Consider the following 15,660-nt stretch of genomic DNA (forward strand, 5'->3'; position numbering starts at 1 on the left):
CTATGAGAGACAAAATGAGAAAAAAAAAATCCAGAAAATCACATTGTCTGATTTTTAAAGAATTTATTTGCAAATTATGGTGGAAAATAAGTATTTGGTCAATAACAAAAGTTAATCTCAATACTTTGTTATATACCCTTTGTTGGCAATGACAGAGGTCAAACGTTTTCTGTAAGTCTTCACAAGGTTTTCACACACTGTTGCTGGTATTTTGGCCCATTCCTCCATGCAGATCTCCTCTAGAGCAGTGATGTTTTGGGGCTGTCGCTGGGCAACACGGACTTTCAACTCCCTCCAAAGATTTTCTATGGGGTTGAGATCTGGAGACTGGCTAGGCCACTCCAGGACCTTGAAATGCTTCTTACGAAGCCACTCCTTCGTTGCCCGGGCGGTGTGTTTGGGATCATTGTCATGCTGAAAGACCCAGCCACGTTTCATCTTCAATGCCCTTGCTGATGGAAGGAGGTTGTCACTCAAAATCTCACGATTCATGGCCCCATTCATTCTTTCCTTTACACGGATCAGTCGTCCTGGTCCCTTTGCAGAAAAACAGCCCCAAAGCATGATGTTTGCACCCCCATATTTCACAGTAGATATGGTGTTCTTTGGAAGCAACTCAGCATTCTTTCTCCTCCAAACACGTCTAGTTGACTTTTTACCAAAAAGTTCTATTTTGGTTTCATCTGACCATATCACATTCTCCTAATCCTCTTCTGGATCATCTAAATGCTCTCTAACAAACTTCAGACGGGCCTGGACATGTACTGGCTTAAGCAGGAGGACACGTCTGGCACTGCAGGATTTGAGTCCCTGGCGGCGTAGTGTGTTACTGATGGTAGCCTTTGTTACTTTGGTCCCAGCTCTCTGCAGGTCATTGACTAGGTCCCCCCGTGTGGTTCTGGGATTTTTGCTCACCGTTCTTGTGATCATTTTGACCCCACGGGGTGAGATATTGCGTGGAGCCCCAGATCGAGGGAGATTATCAGTGGTCTTGTATGTCTTCCATTTTCTAATAATTGCTCCCACAGTTGATTTCTTCACACCAAGCTGCTTACCTATTGCAGATTCAGTCTTCCCAGCCTGGTGCAGGTCTACAATTTTGTTTCTGGTGTCCTTTGACAGCTCTTTGGTCTTGGCCATAGTGGAGTTTGGAGTGTGACTGTTTGAGGTTGTGGACAGGTGTCTTTTATACTGATAATGAGTTCAAACAGGTGCCATTAATACAGTTAACAAGTGGAGGACAGAGGAGGCTCTTAAAGCAGAAGTTACAGGTCTGTGAGAGCCAGAAATCTTGTTTGTTTGTAGGTGACCAACTTATTTTCCACCATAATTTGCAAATAAATTCTTTAAAAATCAGACAATGTGATATTCTGGATTTTTTTTTCTCATTTTGTCTCTCATAGTTGAGGTATACCTAGGATAAAAATTACAGACTTCTCATCTTTTTAAGTGGGAGAACTTGCACAATTGGTGGCTGACTAAATACTTTTTTGCCCCACTGTATATGAAATGTCCAAATTGAAATGCCTAAAAATACAGTTTGATCAATTGACAGATCATTCTATTAAATTAGGTCATTGACACTAATTCAGCACATGAGACTGCTAGGTTTAATTGAATAATCAAATAATTGACAAATAATTTATAGTCTAACAAACCAAACCCATTCACACACATAAAATGCAGAACATTTATAAATGGTCAGAATACCAAGCAAAACAAGAGACAGTTTTTACTGCAAGCATATTTTTAATACAAAAACAGAACAAAAACGTTGTTTATAATTTTAGTTTTTAGTTTTACTTTTACACAATTGACTCCTATAGTAACACCCCTCCCTCCATGTTTTCGTCATCACACAGAGTAGCGCAGCATCAAAAGGTGGAGGACTCGTCTCCTGCGCCCCGAATCCCCCTCCCCTCAGAGAGACAATAAATAAATAAAAATCACCTTAAGATGTCTTCTTTCTTACTGTAATTTTATTAGTTTTTCATAAACTTAATCTCTCACACTGAGATAACACAGAGACAACTCTGCCCCGCCAATGACGGGCATTTGAAAAAAAGCCTAGAAGAAGAAATGCTGGGGACGGACATGAGGCAAGACAACCCGCTCTCATTGGTCCGCTCTGACCAGGTCTCCTGTCATTCATATTTGTAGTTCTCTCTACACATGAAGGGCAAACCCCTTTGGTCATGGTCTGGGAATTGTAGTCATTAGCAAAAAAAGAGAAAAGAACAAACAAGGCTGTCACCAGAATCAACGACCTAGTGAGTAATGTAATGTTACAATGAAGTAGAAACACACAAACGGAGCGGAGCAGACACTTCCTTGGTACAAAAAACACAATTTCTTTAACCATAATACTAAATCACACTCCGCAAACGGTGATATGACATGAAACTGAAAAATAAATAGATTTTTCTCTCAAGCTAGATAACAAAAGTACAACTGGATTATAAATTAACCAGAAAACAATGAGAAGAAAAACAAAAAAAGGACATTCGCAAATTAAAATGTTTGCATACAGTGACTCATGTCAATGACCTCTATCATTTCCTGTAACAAATACACAAATTAAGCACACCACCTTGTGTGTGTGTGCTGCTGAGTTGCTCAGGGCGACGCAGCGTAGACATTAAGGTGGGACTGCAGAGGAAGAGACAATTAGTGCATGCTGGTTGTCGAACATCGGGTTACACATGTCATATATTGTCAGTAATGTGCTGTTAGTGAGTGTCACCTTAAAAATAGTCCTCTCTTTTGCCAGTTTGTGATATTCCTGTTGGATTGTTACGCCGGCATGTGACCAAACCACACCGCCCTTTGCTGAAATGCACACACACACACAAGGCTGATGTTACGTTCCAGCGGTCGAGAGGAGTCTGCGCTGTGGTGCGAGTGTGTGAGTGTTTGCTCCGTCACCACCACCCACCCTCTGAGTCTGAGGTTAGCCGGTGTGTGTGTGTGTGTTTCGGACAACGTTTTCCCGCCTCCCCACACACAGATCTGCTGAGGTGAGCGTTTTCCCTACCAACCAGTCCAGAGGAAGAGACATGGCAGTCGTTGCATATTTTCTTTTTAGACTCATCGCTGAGGCATCTGGCCCACAAGCCAAAATAATGACCCACAATTCTCTCTTTCTTTTTTTTTTCTTCTGAATTTCATTTGGGCTTTCTTTGTTTTTGCAGCCGTGGTGGTGGCGTGTCCCACTCCCTACCCTGCTTCTCTTTGAAAACGTGTGTATTTGTGTCAGTGTGGTATAAAGCAGTTTAAAGACTTTCTCTGTTTCTGCGTCTGTTAGGGACAGAAGTGAGTAAGTAAGGCAGCATCACGTCAAGTCACTTTGGGGTTTGGTTCCATGCTTGGGGGGGAACTTTTGAAAGACAAAGCAGGAGACCGGAAGGCAAAATGGGGTCGCTTCTTAAAGGGGAAAAGTCGGTTTTTGACCCCACAGATTCTGACCTGGGACCAGAATCACTCCTCCTGTTGTGCATGTTTTCTCAGTCCGTCCATGAGAGCGGGGAAAGAGTGAGAAGGAGATTCACCATCCTATCCATCTCCTTCTTTCCCCTGGAAAATGTCACAGTGCACAAACTCTCCTCAAGCCCTGTTAGATGGACTCAGATTGAAGAGCTGGTGCACCGATGATACTCGCTTCAACTCCAGTTTTTCTATTGCTGAATTATTTTTTCGCAGCCCCCTGGGTCTTTGGGCTGGGGGCTTTTTTAGAGATGGTGGGTATCTTGGATGGTTTGGCACCGGGTCGTCGTGGTGTGTCCGAGGCGTCGGAGCAGACGGAGCGGGCGTCCTGCAGCTCCGAGGCGTCCGAAGCGTCGCTGCCTCTCCGGCTGCTGGCTCTGCTGCCTGCCCGGCTGCCCGCTCGGCTCGCCTGCCCGCTCGCTGTGGACCCCCCTCGCTTCGGATCTAGCAAGGACAGGAGAGAAGAAAATTGGGCTTAATCAAGAAGCAGAGCATTCGTTTCTTAAAAGGAAAATTAGGGCAGGGCTTTGTGGGTGTTAATGTTGGTCATTTCATCTGCCAGACTAAAACATCTCAATAAATATAAGAGGATTTCTCTAGAGATCCATGGTCCCCAGAGGAGGAATCCTTCTGATTTGATTGACCCATGACATTCTATTTAACCCAACCATGTGGTTAACGTTTTCACATATAAGTGAGATATCTCCATAGAGCGACAGTACATTTTGTAGAAACATAATCTAGCGCACAGGTAAGGTTCATATTTGTGGTAAAATGTCTCGACAACTTCAGATGGATTTCCATGAAATTGTAACAAGTTTAATAAATCTTCAACTTTTCATCTAGCATCATCATCAGTTTAAAACTTTCCTTTATCCCACATTTTGGCTATACACGCAAAACTAACGACATTCCCATAACCTTAACTGTGTTGTGTGTTAAGTGCTAATTAACAACAACAATCTAAGAAGATAAACATTATACCTGATAAATGCTTATGTTAGCGTTTAGCTTAACGCACCTCTGTGCCTAGTTAGGACCATATAGAGGCGCTATCATGAGCGCAGACTCTTGGTTTCATATGGTTAAAGATTAAATAATAAAGTTAAAAACTCATTTTTAATTTCCACTGGCTACCAGTGGACATCAAAAGATGTGAGCGTTGTCTCACCAGCGCGTGCTGGTTTTCCGGAGAGCGGCGTTCCTCCGTTCTCTCCGCTCAGCGAGCCTCGGCTGGAGTGGAACGTCGGTCTCTTCAGTTTGGACCCCGACGCGGCCCCCTGCAGAACAACATCAGGACACATCAGCTGAGGAGAACTACACAGCAGTATTTCAAACCATCACAATACACCAAAACAAACAAACAAACATCACATATACATTGACAGAGACATGTGATATAACAACAAATGATAACCATACAAAGACACGCACATTTCTAAGAATGATTAATATCATTTTGAACGGTTTGTATTTATATATTCCATAAGGAGTTAAGCATTGATCTAGAGCTTTATTATAGTAAAGAAATGCTGTTTTATTACTATATCAACTTAATATCATTAAAAGAAAAAAAGATTGCTATTGCAATTGAGAAGTGATAACACTTTGAAGGTTCATCATCCCATTCAAATAATAAAGGTTTTTTATAAAAAATAGACATTTAAATAAATGAAAACCCTGTGTAAAAAAAAAGAAACCGACTATAAAAAACAGTTGGGAAAGGATTGTTTTTGATTTACTTATCATTTCTTTAACACCTTTTTTCAACTCTACATTAAATAAGTGATAAGAGTTGGGCCCAAAATCAAAATAATTCTAATTTGAAAAGTCAAAATAATTGATTTTGAACTATTTATTTTATTTCATTGTCTAACCCTAGCCCATTGTTTTATATTTTATCTAATTGTATCTTAATCTAGTTTTATTTGTATTTTAAATTCTATATTGTCATTTTATGATATTCTAATAATTGAATTTAATCTTTTAGCACTGTTATTTATGTTGCTCTGTAAAGCACACTGAGACAGATGTGTTTTGTGATATTGGGCTTAAACAATAAACTTCATTTGATCAAACTGCTTTTATGATGTTCCTAAAGTTGTTCTATATCATTATCAATAACCTAAGTGTAAAACACACTAGAAATATAATCCTGTTGAAAACCCTGCAACTTCCAAATGTCATGTTTCATGTTTTAGCTCGACCACCTTGTTTGTTCTGGAAGGTTGGAACAGTTTCAGAACTCTCCGAAGATGATTTCATCTTTTATACAAACATAAAAAAACACGTCACACAGCCTTAGTTTCTACGTGTTGGTGTGTGATCACCCGGGAGTGTGCGTTAGTGCAGTAGCGGTTCAGGGGGGTGGGTCGGGTGGAGCAGGGGGGTGGGCGGCTGGGTGGGGGGGTGAGTGTGTTACCTCGTGCCCGGGACTGGTGGGGCTGTGAGCGAGGTCGGGGCAGCACTGGCACTTGGATGGCGTTGGAGTTTTACTGTGTGTCAGCCAGGGCTTGGCATAGTCACGAGAGTGAGTATGGGAGGACTGAAGGAAGGAAGGAAAGGGAGCAAGGAAGGATGGATGGAAAGAAGGAAGGGTGGAGGAGAGCAAAGCAGCAAAAGAGAGGAGCAAACAAAGGAAGGAGGAAGTTATGGAGGGAAGGGAATGAGCATTTGAAAAGCGAGGAAGTGCAGCGCAGTGTGTTTTTGTGCAAAAGTGATTTTTTTTTTTTAAACCGAGAACCCAACCATGTAGAAAGGACGATTTTGTAGGCAGGTTAGCAGGAAAAGGCAAAAAGATGAATGAGAACAAAAACAAACAAAAACAAAAAATAAATCACAGTTAAGGATGTGGTGACAACAACAACAGGAGGATGACAACAACTACTGAACAATGTGTAACATAAACCCATAAACACATACAAAGTCACCAATGTGCATTCATTCCGTCTGAGACACACACACACACACACACACACACACACACACACACACACACACACACACACACACACACACACACACACACACACACACACACACACACACACACACACACACACACACACACACACACACACACACACACACACACACACACACACACACACACACACACACACACACACACCCTGACTGCACATGCAGTCTGGGTAACAATGAGCTATGAATGTTTGTCGTCAAAGACAGATGAGGCTGTATATATTTTTAAGCTTGACAGAGGCAGTACCTCAACTCTTGATTTAATTAAACATATGTTTAATACTCTATATGTGATCTCTTACCCTGGATGATGCGGAGGCTGTGGGTGTGGCGGGGGTGGAGGGGGCTGAGGGGAGCGAGGCCCCGCTGTGTGAGGCCGAGGAGGAGGAACGGGTGGGCGAGGCGTTACGGGACCCCGGCTTGGAGCGCCGCCCTCGGGACCGGAAGGCGGCCAGACCCTGAGACGCCCCCTCAGGGAGGATGAACTTCTCCCTCAGCTCCAGGTTGGTGCGGCCCCGAGCTGCAGAGAGACACAACAGTTTGTTAGGGGGGCTCACAGTTCTCCTCCAGCAGGGGGCGGCAGAGGCAGCAAGCACAGTGAGGGAGAGATTCAGTGCTTCCTTTGCTGCAGACTTCAAAGTCCGTGCATGTGTCATTCGAGAGTGCACGTGAGGGGTTCAGGGGTTAAGGAGTCGTACAATAAGTGCACTTTGGTTGGGAAGTTTTTAAGGGGAGAGGTGAGTGACTGTGTTTGGTTTGAGAGCTAAAATAGAAGTAAATTAATTAAATGAATACGCAACGAAAGTGGACACGTTTTGGAGACACAGTGTCATCGGTGCAGACAAATTCACCACTTAACTCCAGTGGTCTTTTTCAACTAACTACGGAAATTGTTCTTCTCAATAAGATATAATAACAAAACTGCTAATACAGTGCTGATTAAAGAGTTTTGGGAAAAACGCTCATCTGTTTTCTTCCAGAGGATTTCGTTGAATATGTGCCAATTCTCAACCGGTTTCGTGTTGTTGCAATGCTCACCTTCCACCCGTCTGCTAAAGTCAGTTAGATAACACCACATGACACGGTTTCTGACATACGGTAAACTTTTGCCAGCAGTGGGCCCAGTTGCCGATAATACTGCAATACATTGCAATGACACAAAGCCTGTTGAAAATCATTCAAAATCTACAGTATGTGGTGTGACCTGGTTCATATGCATCATTTTACCTTTTAAAAAGAATGTAATGTTGTTCATTCAATATATTTTTGGTTATTGAGCATTTAACAGACAGTATTTCCCATAAGCTTCTGTACTTCAATACGGCTTAACAGATAAGTCTATGGGGGAGTCGGGTAAGTCAAGCATATATTGAATAACAGCAGGACAGAGAGCTATAGAAGGTCATCACAGATTGAGTCAAAAAAGGTGGTGAAAAAGAGGCTAGCCTGTATGACGTTGACTCTCTCAAAGCATATTTCCCATAATGTTAAACCCTTCCTTGTAGCAATGGCAAGTGTCTCCAGTTTAGTGAAAAAAATGCCCACATACTTTCATTGCGTATTTGCATGAAAACATCTAAGGTTTGGTGGGAGCAAAAAGCACAGCCTCTCTTCTCTCGTTTTTCACCAATGTCTCCCAGTTGAATTTATTTTCCTTCTCGCTGCGGAGAAGCATCTGTGCTGTGTCTCACAGAGCGTGTATGAGAACATGTGGAGGTCATGCCTGCTTTATGCTTAGCGGGAGATTGCCCAGAGATTCAGGGTTTCTCCTTTTTTTATAACACACTTAGCAGCATTCTCGTACAGAAAGTAGAGCAGCAGCCCCAGCAGACAACAACAAGCCTGGAGAAGCCAGCCACAAAGAGAGAGAGAGAGAGAGAGAGAAAGGAAATATGGTAGAGAAACAAACTAATAAAGAGAGAAAGTAGTGTGAGAAGTCCAAAAAAATAAGAGTAAGAGAGAATAGAAGGCTGCAGCTAGCCGTAACAGCAGTGCAACTCCTAGCCTTGCAGCCATCGTCCCTAGCAACCGAACAGCAAGGCGGCTCAATTAAACGGGTGCACCCTGCAATTAGGTCCCCCCTCACCGCCACCCAGCCAGGTGCACCCTGTAATTGTGTCTCCCACCAACCAGCCTTCACATTTAAAGGAGCCACGTTGGAAGCCAGCGCTGTTAGAAACCCAGGCTGGCCACTCCCAGGTCTCACTGTCTGTGGAGCATGTGTGAGGAGTTTACTTTTTTACATTAGAGAAAGAACACGTCCGAGCACTATAACAATATAACGTTTTTTAGTGTTATAATTGCTGCAAACTGAACTGTCATTCTTAACGATATTAAGTTAAGTCATAACTTACCAAAAATGATTATAACTAATAACAGACCAATAAAACATCATGTAATAAGTTATTAGATCATTGGCTGGTTAATACATTATAAACTGGGCTAGCTATGACTATTTTTAAGTTGCATTTATTATCAAGTGTCACAGACAATTGCTCTTAGGATGTATTATAGACATAAAGATCTCTTTGAAGAAGCTTTGTCCCATGATAACAAAAATAATAATAAACGTATCAATTAAAACATATTGTATTGTGATTGAGTTATTATCACATTACACGTAAGTTACAACTTAAACTTTAATTAGAAGTAGATGATTAAGTTATTACATTAACAGTAGTTATTGCACTATTGGCTGCTACATACAATATGTCTTATTTTCTGCTAGGCCTCTCCATCCATGCTTCTTTTATTGCTCAACATTTTATTCATTTGAAGTATATTTTTAAAAAAGAACTTCAGAAAATAGAATTAAAAGAAATATCAAGACCAGGGGTTGGCCAGCTCCTGCTTTGGTGTGAGTGAAGGAAGCATGATTTGCATGTAGCACAAAGACAAGACATCAATGCCTCAACACACAAACCTGACAGTTAGAAACACACAAAGCTGAACGACTGACGGATGGAGAGTGAGAGAGATGGAGTGACAGAGGAGCAGAGAGAGAGGAAGGGTAGATACCTCGGCAGCAGAAATAGCCAGGAGTGACTGTCACTGAGAGACAAAAGAGACCGTGTGAAATACAGCATGCTCGTGGAGGAATGAAGAAAAGTCTCACACATAAAGATATCACTTCCGAGAAACACACTGGTGCACACACACACTGCTTTGGAGTCGAGACTGTCAAAGATCACTCCTCATACAGATTGTTCACACACACACACACACACACACACACACACACACACACACACACACACACACACACACACACACACACACACACACACACACACACACACACACACACACACACACACACACACACACACACACACACACACACACACACACACACACACACACACACACACACACGCACACACGCACACGCACAAACGCCAGTGACCCCTGAGAAGAGTTCAAAACAACAAGTCAGCATATCAGAACTTGCATGAGGGGCAACAACTGGGAGGAAGAGCAGAACAGTGGGGAAACATAACATTAGTCAGGTGATCACGGTCAGCAAGGCACAGCAACAAGGCCAGAGAGGAGAGAGAAGAAGAACACAGAGGAAGAAAAGAGAAGGCTTTTGGAAGAGATGGCCCAGGAGAGAGAGAAGAGCAAAGACAGGCTGTTAGGAGAGAGTGGAAGCGTACGGGAGAGAGAAGTCCAACCTATACGAGATGAGATGGAGCTACTGGAATCGGAGCGGAGGATCTTAAGTCCAGGGTGTTGCACTGGAGAAAGAGAAAAAAGGAGGGAGGGTGGGAGGGAGGAAGAAGTAGAGAACTGAGGACCATGCACCATGCAATACTACTGTTTAATTTGAAAGAGAATGAATCAAATAAGACAGGATAGAATCAGAAATAAAATGTGATAAGGTAAGATAATTCACTTGAGGGATAAGAGAATTTGAGGGATAAGAGATGAAGAGGGAAACACCAGATGTAGACGACACTGTAGGATATGCTGGAGAGAGGAGTGGGGGGCAGCGGTTCACTGCATCACCTGCTGACAGACAACTCTCTGTTTCCCTTCAGCTCACTGCACTCATCTGCATGTTGTCTCTTACTTCTGTCAAGAGCTCAGTGCAGGAACCATGAAAGAGTGTTTGTTTTTGTGAAGGACACAGGGATGGTGTGTTTGTGGAAGTGTTAGAGCCCGACCAAGAAACCCCAATAATCAGGCCCCTTTATTGACTTTTTAAACATATCTTAAAAAGTTTTTCAGCCGTTTCTTTCGCGATAGAAAAACCCCCATTTTAAACCAATCCTTCGGTATCGTAATGAGTGTATATGAAGTAAGATACAATTGCAGTACAAATATCTCAAATGTAGGAATAGCAAGAGAACTGAAGAAGTTATATTGAAGAATAGATTAAAGAACAGGATGATTGAGTCTTTGGTGACATGTTTTTTTTATAATCTAAAATGTTTGCCCAAACCAGGTAACATATGCTGTTCTCAGGTTCATACTTGTATTTCAGGATTATACTAAAACATGGTTAAATATTTTTATATTCTATAACACAATATTTTTCTCATATTGTTTGTCTGGATTCACACTGCCCAAAACGCCCCGCTTTAGCGCCTGTCTCTTCAAGACCACCTCTCAAAAGAAAAGTTGTTTATTACTTTTATAGATTCTATAATCCTAAATATGTTAAGAACAAAACTCCTTACTAAAGTCATTTGGAGGTTTAAAGGGTACCTTTAGAAAGTACAGTACAAATAAATTAAAAAAACCTTAAATTCATAAATCAACCAAAATATAGAAGATATACTTCAAAACTGTTTATCTTGAAAAAAATTAACTATTATCTGACCCAAAAAAATTCTTATCAGTCGGGCTCTTAATGTATATGAATGCCTGAAAGTGAGACAAGAGGGGAACTAATGTGTAATTGAGTGTGTGTGTGTGTGTGTGTGTGTGTGTGTGTGTGTGTGTGTGTGTGTGTGTGTGTGTGTGTGTGTGTGTGTGTGTGTGTGTGTGTGTGTGTGTGTGTGTGTATGAGGGGAATCTCTGCTTCGGCTGAGAGACATGTCTCAAGGTTGTGTGTGTCAGTGTGTGTCAGTGTGTGTCAGTGTGTGTCTTTGTGTGTCTGTGTGTGTCTGTGTGTGTCTGTGTGTGTCAGTGTGGGAGACATAATAAATTACTCACCTCTGCACGGATCATTTTTGACCAGGAACTCATCCAGAGCCATCCAGCCTCCTCCGACTCTCACCATCACCGTGCTGCGCAGAATCCTCACCAGACGCAGCTGCTGAGAGTCTCCAAACTGAGGAGGTAGAATAAAGGGGGAGGGACGGAGAGAAATAAGAAGAAAAGAGGGAAAGAGATAAATGAACAGTGTAGAAAAAGGCCGAATAGGAAGGAAGGAAAAGAGAGTGAGGGAATCAGAAAAAGGAGACAGTCGGTGAGTGAAGTCATATTTGATATATTGATTGTTTAATTAAATCACAGCAGCCCATTTACTAGATTGAACATACAATGTGTTATACTTCATGCAATAACTCAAAGAACATGCACTAGCAGAACTAAAGAGTCAATCTAATGAACTGTTCACCAAGCCACCAAAATATAAGAATGATACAAATTATACATATGTTTATAGTGCGTCTATGTTTTATTTAAACTACCAAAGCAGAACTCCAAGACGAATACAGAAGGAATGTTCTGGATCTCTCTCCCAGCAGCTTGAGTTACTTCCAGCTTCAGTCCACATCACCTCACCACTAATCACCACTGCAGCATGTCGCCTACTTCTCATTGTGCAATTTGTCACACTCAACACCAAACAAATCACAGCGGGAACACAACCAGATGATGAAACCTGCTTACACGTTGCAAAGCCACAATGGAGTGCTCCACTTTCCTTTTTAAAAAAAAAATCATGATTTATTATAAAGATGTACTTTTTTGTAAGCGTGTTAAGGACAGCACTCTATGAGGGGCCGGCTCAGAAGGTCGAGCAGGGCGGGCTCATGTTCAGAACTACTGATTCAAATCAACATTATAATCAAGGGGAAACGAGGTGAATTTAGCGATCACAACGAAAACGGATGTGTGTAAGAGTGAAAATATATCTATGTAAAAGTATGATTTTTTTTAATGTATGAGTGTGAGAGGACCAGTATGAATTACGGCCTGTACGGCCCCTCATAGCACTCCATTGGTTTGGGATTACAGGAAGCAGGTTTCCCACATCCAATCAGAGCAGCGGCAGCGTCACTTTACCTGGTTTCCGAGGAAGAACTACATAAATCCAGAAGACACGCAGCACAGGAACACAAGGAGAAAGAAACAGAGCAGGAGTGAAACAACACGTACTGACAACTGAGGCTGGTGATGTAGGAATGGGTACAGTTTATATGAGTACAAGGTCTTTAAATACTGATTCCAATAAAGGTTACATTTCATTATTTCTGTTATTTGAGCTTAGAATTAGTTGTGGAAGCGGAAAGATGAAGTGGATATGAATGACGGATGTTAGAGTGTATAATAGGCATTTCTCACCAACCATTCTTGAGAAGATTTTTTTTTTTAATCCTCTGAAAACAGAGGATTTGGGATTTATTAAATCTGAATCTATGCATACTCATGAGAATTTAAATGCTGACATGTTTGTTTTTCTTAAGTTGTTTTTAAATTGTACAGCTGTAACAAGATAAGTTATTTTAGCTTTTTGTATCTTAGTTATTTTCACAATTTTACAAAGCAGAATGTTGTTTTAAAATAAATAAAAATACACTAGTAATAAATAATGTGAAACAATAATGTCAATAGCATCCCATGCATTTTAGTATTTGTTATTTTTTATACATTTATACACAGGGCACTGCAGTCTCATGCCCTTATAAGGGTATCTTCGGGTTATTGTCAAATTAGGATAATTTGGAAAGGGTTTCAATTGAAAGGGAAAATTATAACAAAGGTAGGAAACATTATTTATTTTAAGAATACCTCGTAAATCTGCCTCGTGACATTTAAAATCAAAGGAAGATAGGGTGAAGGTCAATTGAAATGTTTCAGCTAATGACAGTTACTTGAAGGCAAGAATGGTGAAGAAAAGTGAAGCTAGACACAAACATGAGTAGAGACAAGACAGACAACCAATGAGACAGAAGCCGATTGGTGTGGTGTTAGTGTCCCAGTGTCCTGCAGCCAGACGCTGGATATCATTACCCTGAGGATAATGATGAGTGAACACATACTGCAGCACATCCAGTGAGTGCTGCAGACAACTGTTACAAACTGACTTTATGACCGCTGTAAAGTGCTGCACACATGCACACAGACTGCTGGGGGAATCACTGTATTGTAGCTCTTGAAGCTTTTTATAAAACTTAATATTATAATCCACAAATTAAAACCAAGACCAGAACCCTCCTTTTATGTTTTACGTATTTATACTTGTTTGTATTGTAGGTAGGCGGACACATGTGTCTGCCACATTGGGTTCTTCTGTGTGGAAGCAGTTACATCATTTAACAGCATGATCATATTTGTCAAAAATGAAAAAGACTTTACCTTTTTAACTTTCAAGGAAAATATGTAAGTACATAAAGTATAAAAACATAAAAAAGTAGATGAATATGGATACAATTCCAACATTTAATTTACCTCCAAATGTGGTTTATTGGCTGTAACAGGTTTAGCTAGATTAGGGATGAAAACTCCTTAAACCTACTTTGTTCGGAAATCACCTGACAGCAGCGTCATACCCAGCAGAGTGTGTCTATGCAGTCACATTTACATGCTTTTGTTAATGTTATGGTGATGATAAAGAGGGCTCAGCTGACAATCCTGCCGGCTATGAGATATGTTATATCATTGCTATCATGACATGTAATGTTATCAGAAATTAATCCAAAGGCGGATTCAGAGTCTATTAGCAAATGTCATGAGTTTCACTGCCTCAAATGTTCTCTGGTGCCAGGACCAGGAGACGTGCAATGATATGTCATGATGCAGACAACTATTAATACACCATGAGATCATGATGAGAGATGGAAGAACAAGAGAAATGATGTGAAGTCATGTTTTGAAGTTATTTGGTGCCTGCTAGACAAGTGAAGACAGGTAATGAATGATAAAATAACCATTAATCAAACCTGGATCAAACAGTGTTCACAAAGTAAATTCTAGCAATTTAACATGCTATTTTCTTATTACACATAAAGCAACAATATGATAAATAGTAACAGTTTTTGCAGTAGCGGTTTTGATGAAGAACAAAATCAATCTGGCTCTAGATGTGTCTCAAAAGCACATGCACCTCATGAACGGTTAACCAAAGTATCAATCACACTTAAATGTAACTGTTGTATTCGTCTGATAATCTCAGCAATTCCTCATTTATAGTATCTTAAGTTTATATAATAGAATCATTTGAAATTGATCCAGAGAATGAGCTGAACTTACCCGGTATTTGTTCTCTCCTATCTGCTCCACTTGGAACCTCTTGGCACATTTACACTGTGCAACCTGCCGAGTCACCTGCACAACAACACAAACAACTTGTCAGTGAATAATAACTTCATAACTTTGAGCTTAAGATATATAGTGCTTTTCTCAACAAGTGCTTTACAAAAGAAAAGAAAACCAGAAAAGGCAGATCAAATGAGAATACAGTCAGTAAAACAATAAATGAATGAAATACATTTGAGAACTCCCTGAATGAATGCTTCCAGACTACTATGCATTTGCCTAATCTTCCATGTCATTTTCTTTAGATTTCCCTCACCTCATCCTCTATCTTATCAGCATCAGTGGTGGGTCTGTAGGCGTCCTTGTTGGGGTGCAGAGCAGCAACAAACTCGTAGTAGTCGATGTAGCCGTCTCCGTCTCTGTCAAAGATGTCTGCCACTGCGGTCATCTCCAGCCTGCTGGTGGGGAACTCTGCGCAGACAGACAACAGGAATCCACATATCATTTACTGTCTTTATAACTGTAAAAACAAGACATCCACCATTGTCACTCATCACATACTTGATGCCAGGATGCCGTCTATGAACTCCTGCCGGGTGATCTTTCCATCCTGGTCCTTGTCGATGCGTCTGAAGAAGTCCATGACTCTGGACTTCTTATGGTTCATCCAGCGCATGTACTTCTTCCTCCACACATCGAAGTCGAAGTTGGCAAACTCTTTGAGCTGAAAATGGATAATGGAGTCAGTGCTGTTACACATTTCAT

General features: G+C 41.2%; 1 protein-coding gene across 1 annotated transcript in view; it reads right to left on the minus strand.

Moving 5' to 3' along the window:
• Nucleotides 1–3,097: 3,097 nt before the first annotated feature.
• Nucleotides 3,098–15,660, minus strand: part of macf1a (microtubule actin crosslinking factor 1a) — a gene marked incomplete at its 5' end in the record, with an annotated part of 277,749 nt that continues 265,186 nt past the window's right edge. The window contains 11 exon segments of the mRNA XM_079655334.1: nucleotides 3,098–3,927; nucleotides 4,655–4,763; nucleotides 5,906–6,028; nucleotides 6,768–6,985; nucleotides 9,484–9,516; nucleotides 10,122–10,202; nucleotides 11,626–11,743; nucleotides 12,703–12,720; nucleotides 14,890–14,964; nucleotides 15,212–15,366; nucleotides 15,457–15,619. Coding sequence (XP_079511460.1) covers nucleotides 3,686–3,927; nucleotides 4,655–4,763; nucleotides 5,906–6,028; nucleotides 6,768–6,985; nucleotides 9,484–9,516; nucleotides 10,122–10,202; nucleotides 11,626–11,743; nucleotides 12,703–12,720; nucleotides 14,890–14,964; nucleotides 15,212–15,366; nucleotides 15,457–15,619 — 1,335 coding nt within the window. The 3' untranslated portion in view covers nucleotides 3,098–3,685.

The sequence above is a fragment of the Notothenia rossii genome (genome assembly GCF_949606895.1).
Source record: "Notothenia rossii genome assembly, chromosome: 10".
Taxonomy (NCBI): Eukaryota; Metazoa; Chordata; class Actinopteri; order Perciformes; family Nototheniidae; genus Notothenia; species Notothenia rossii.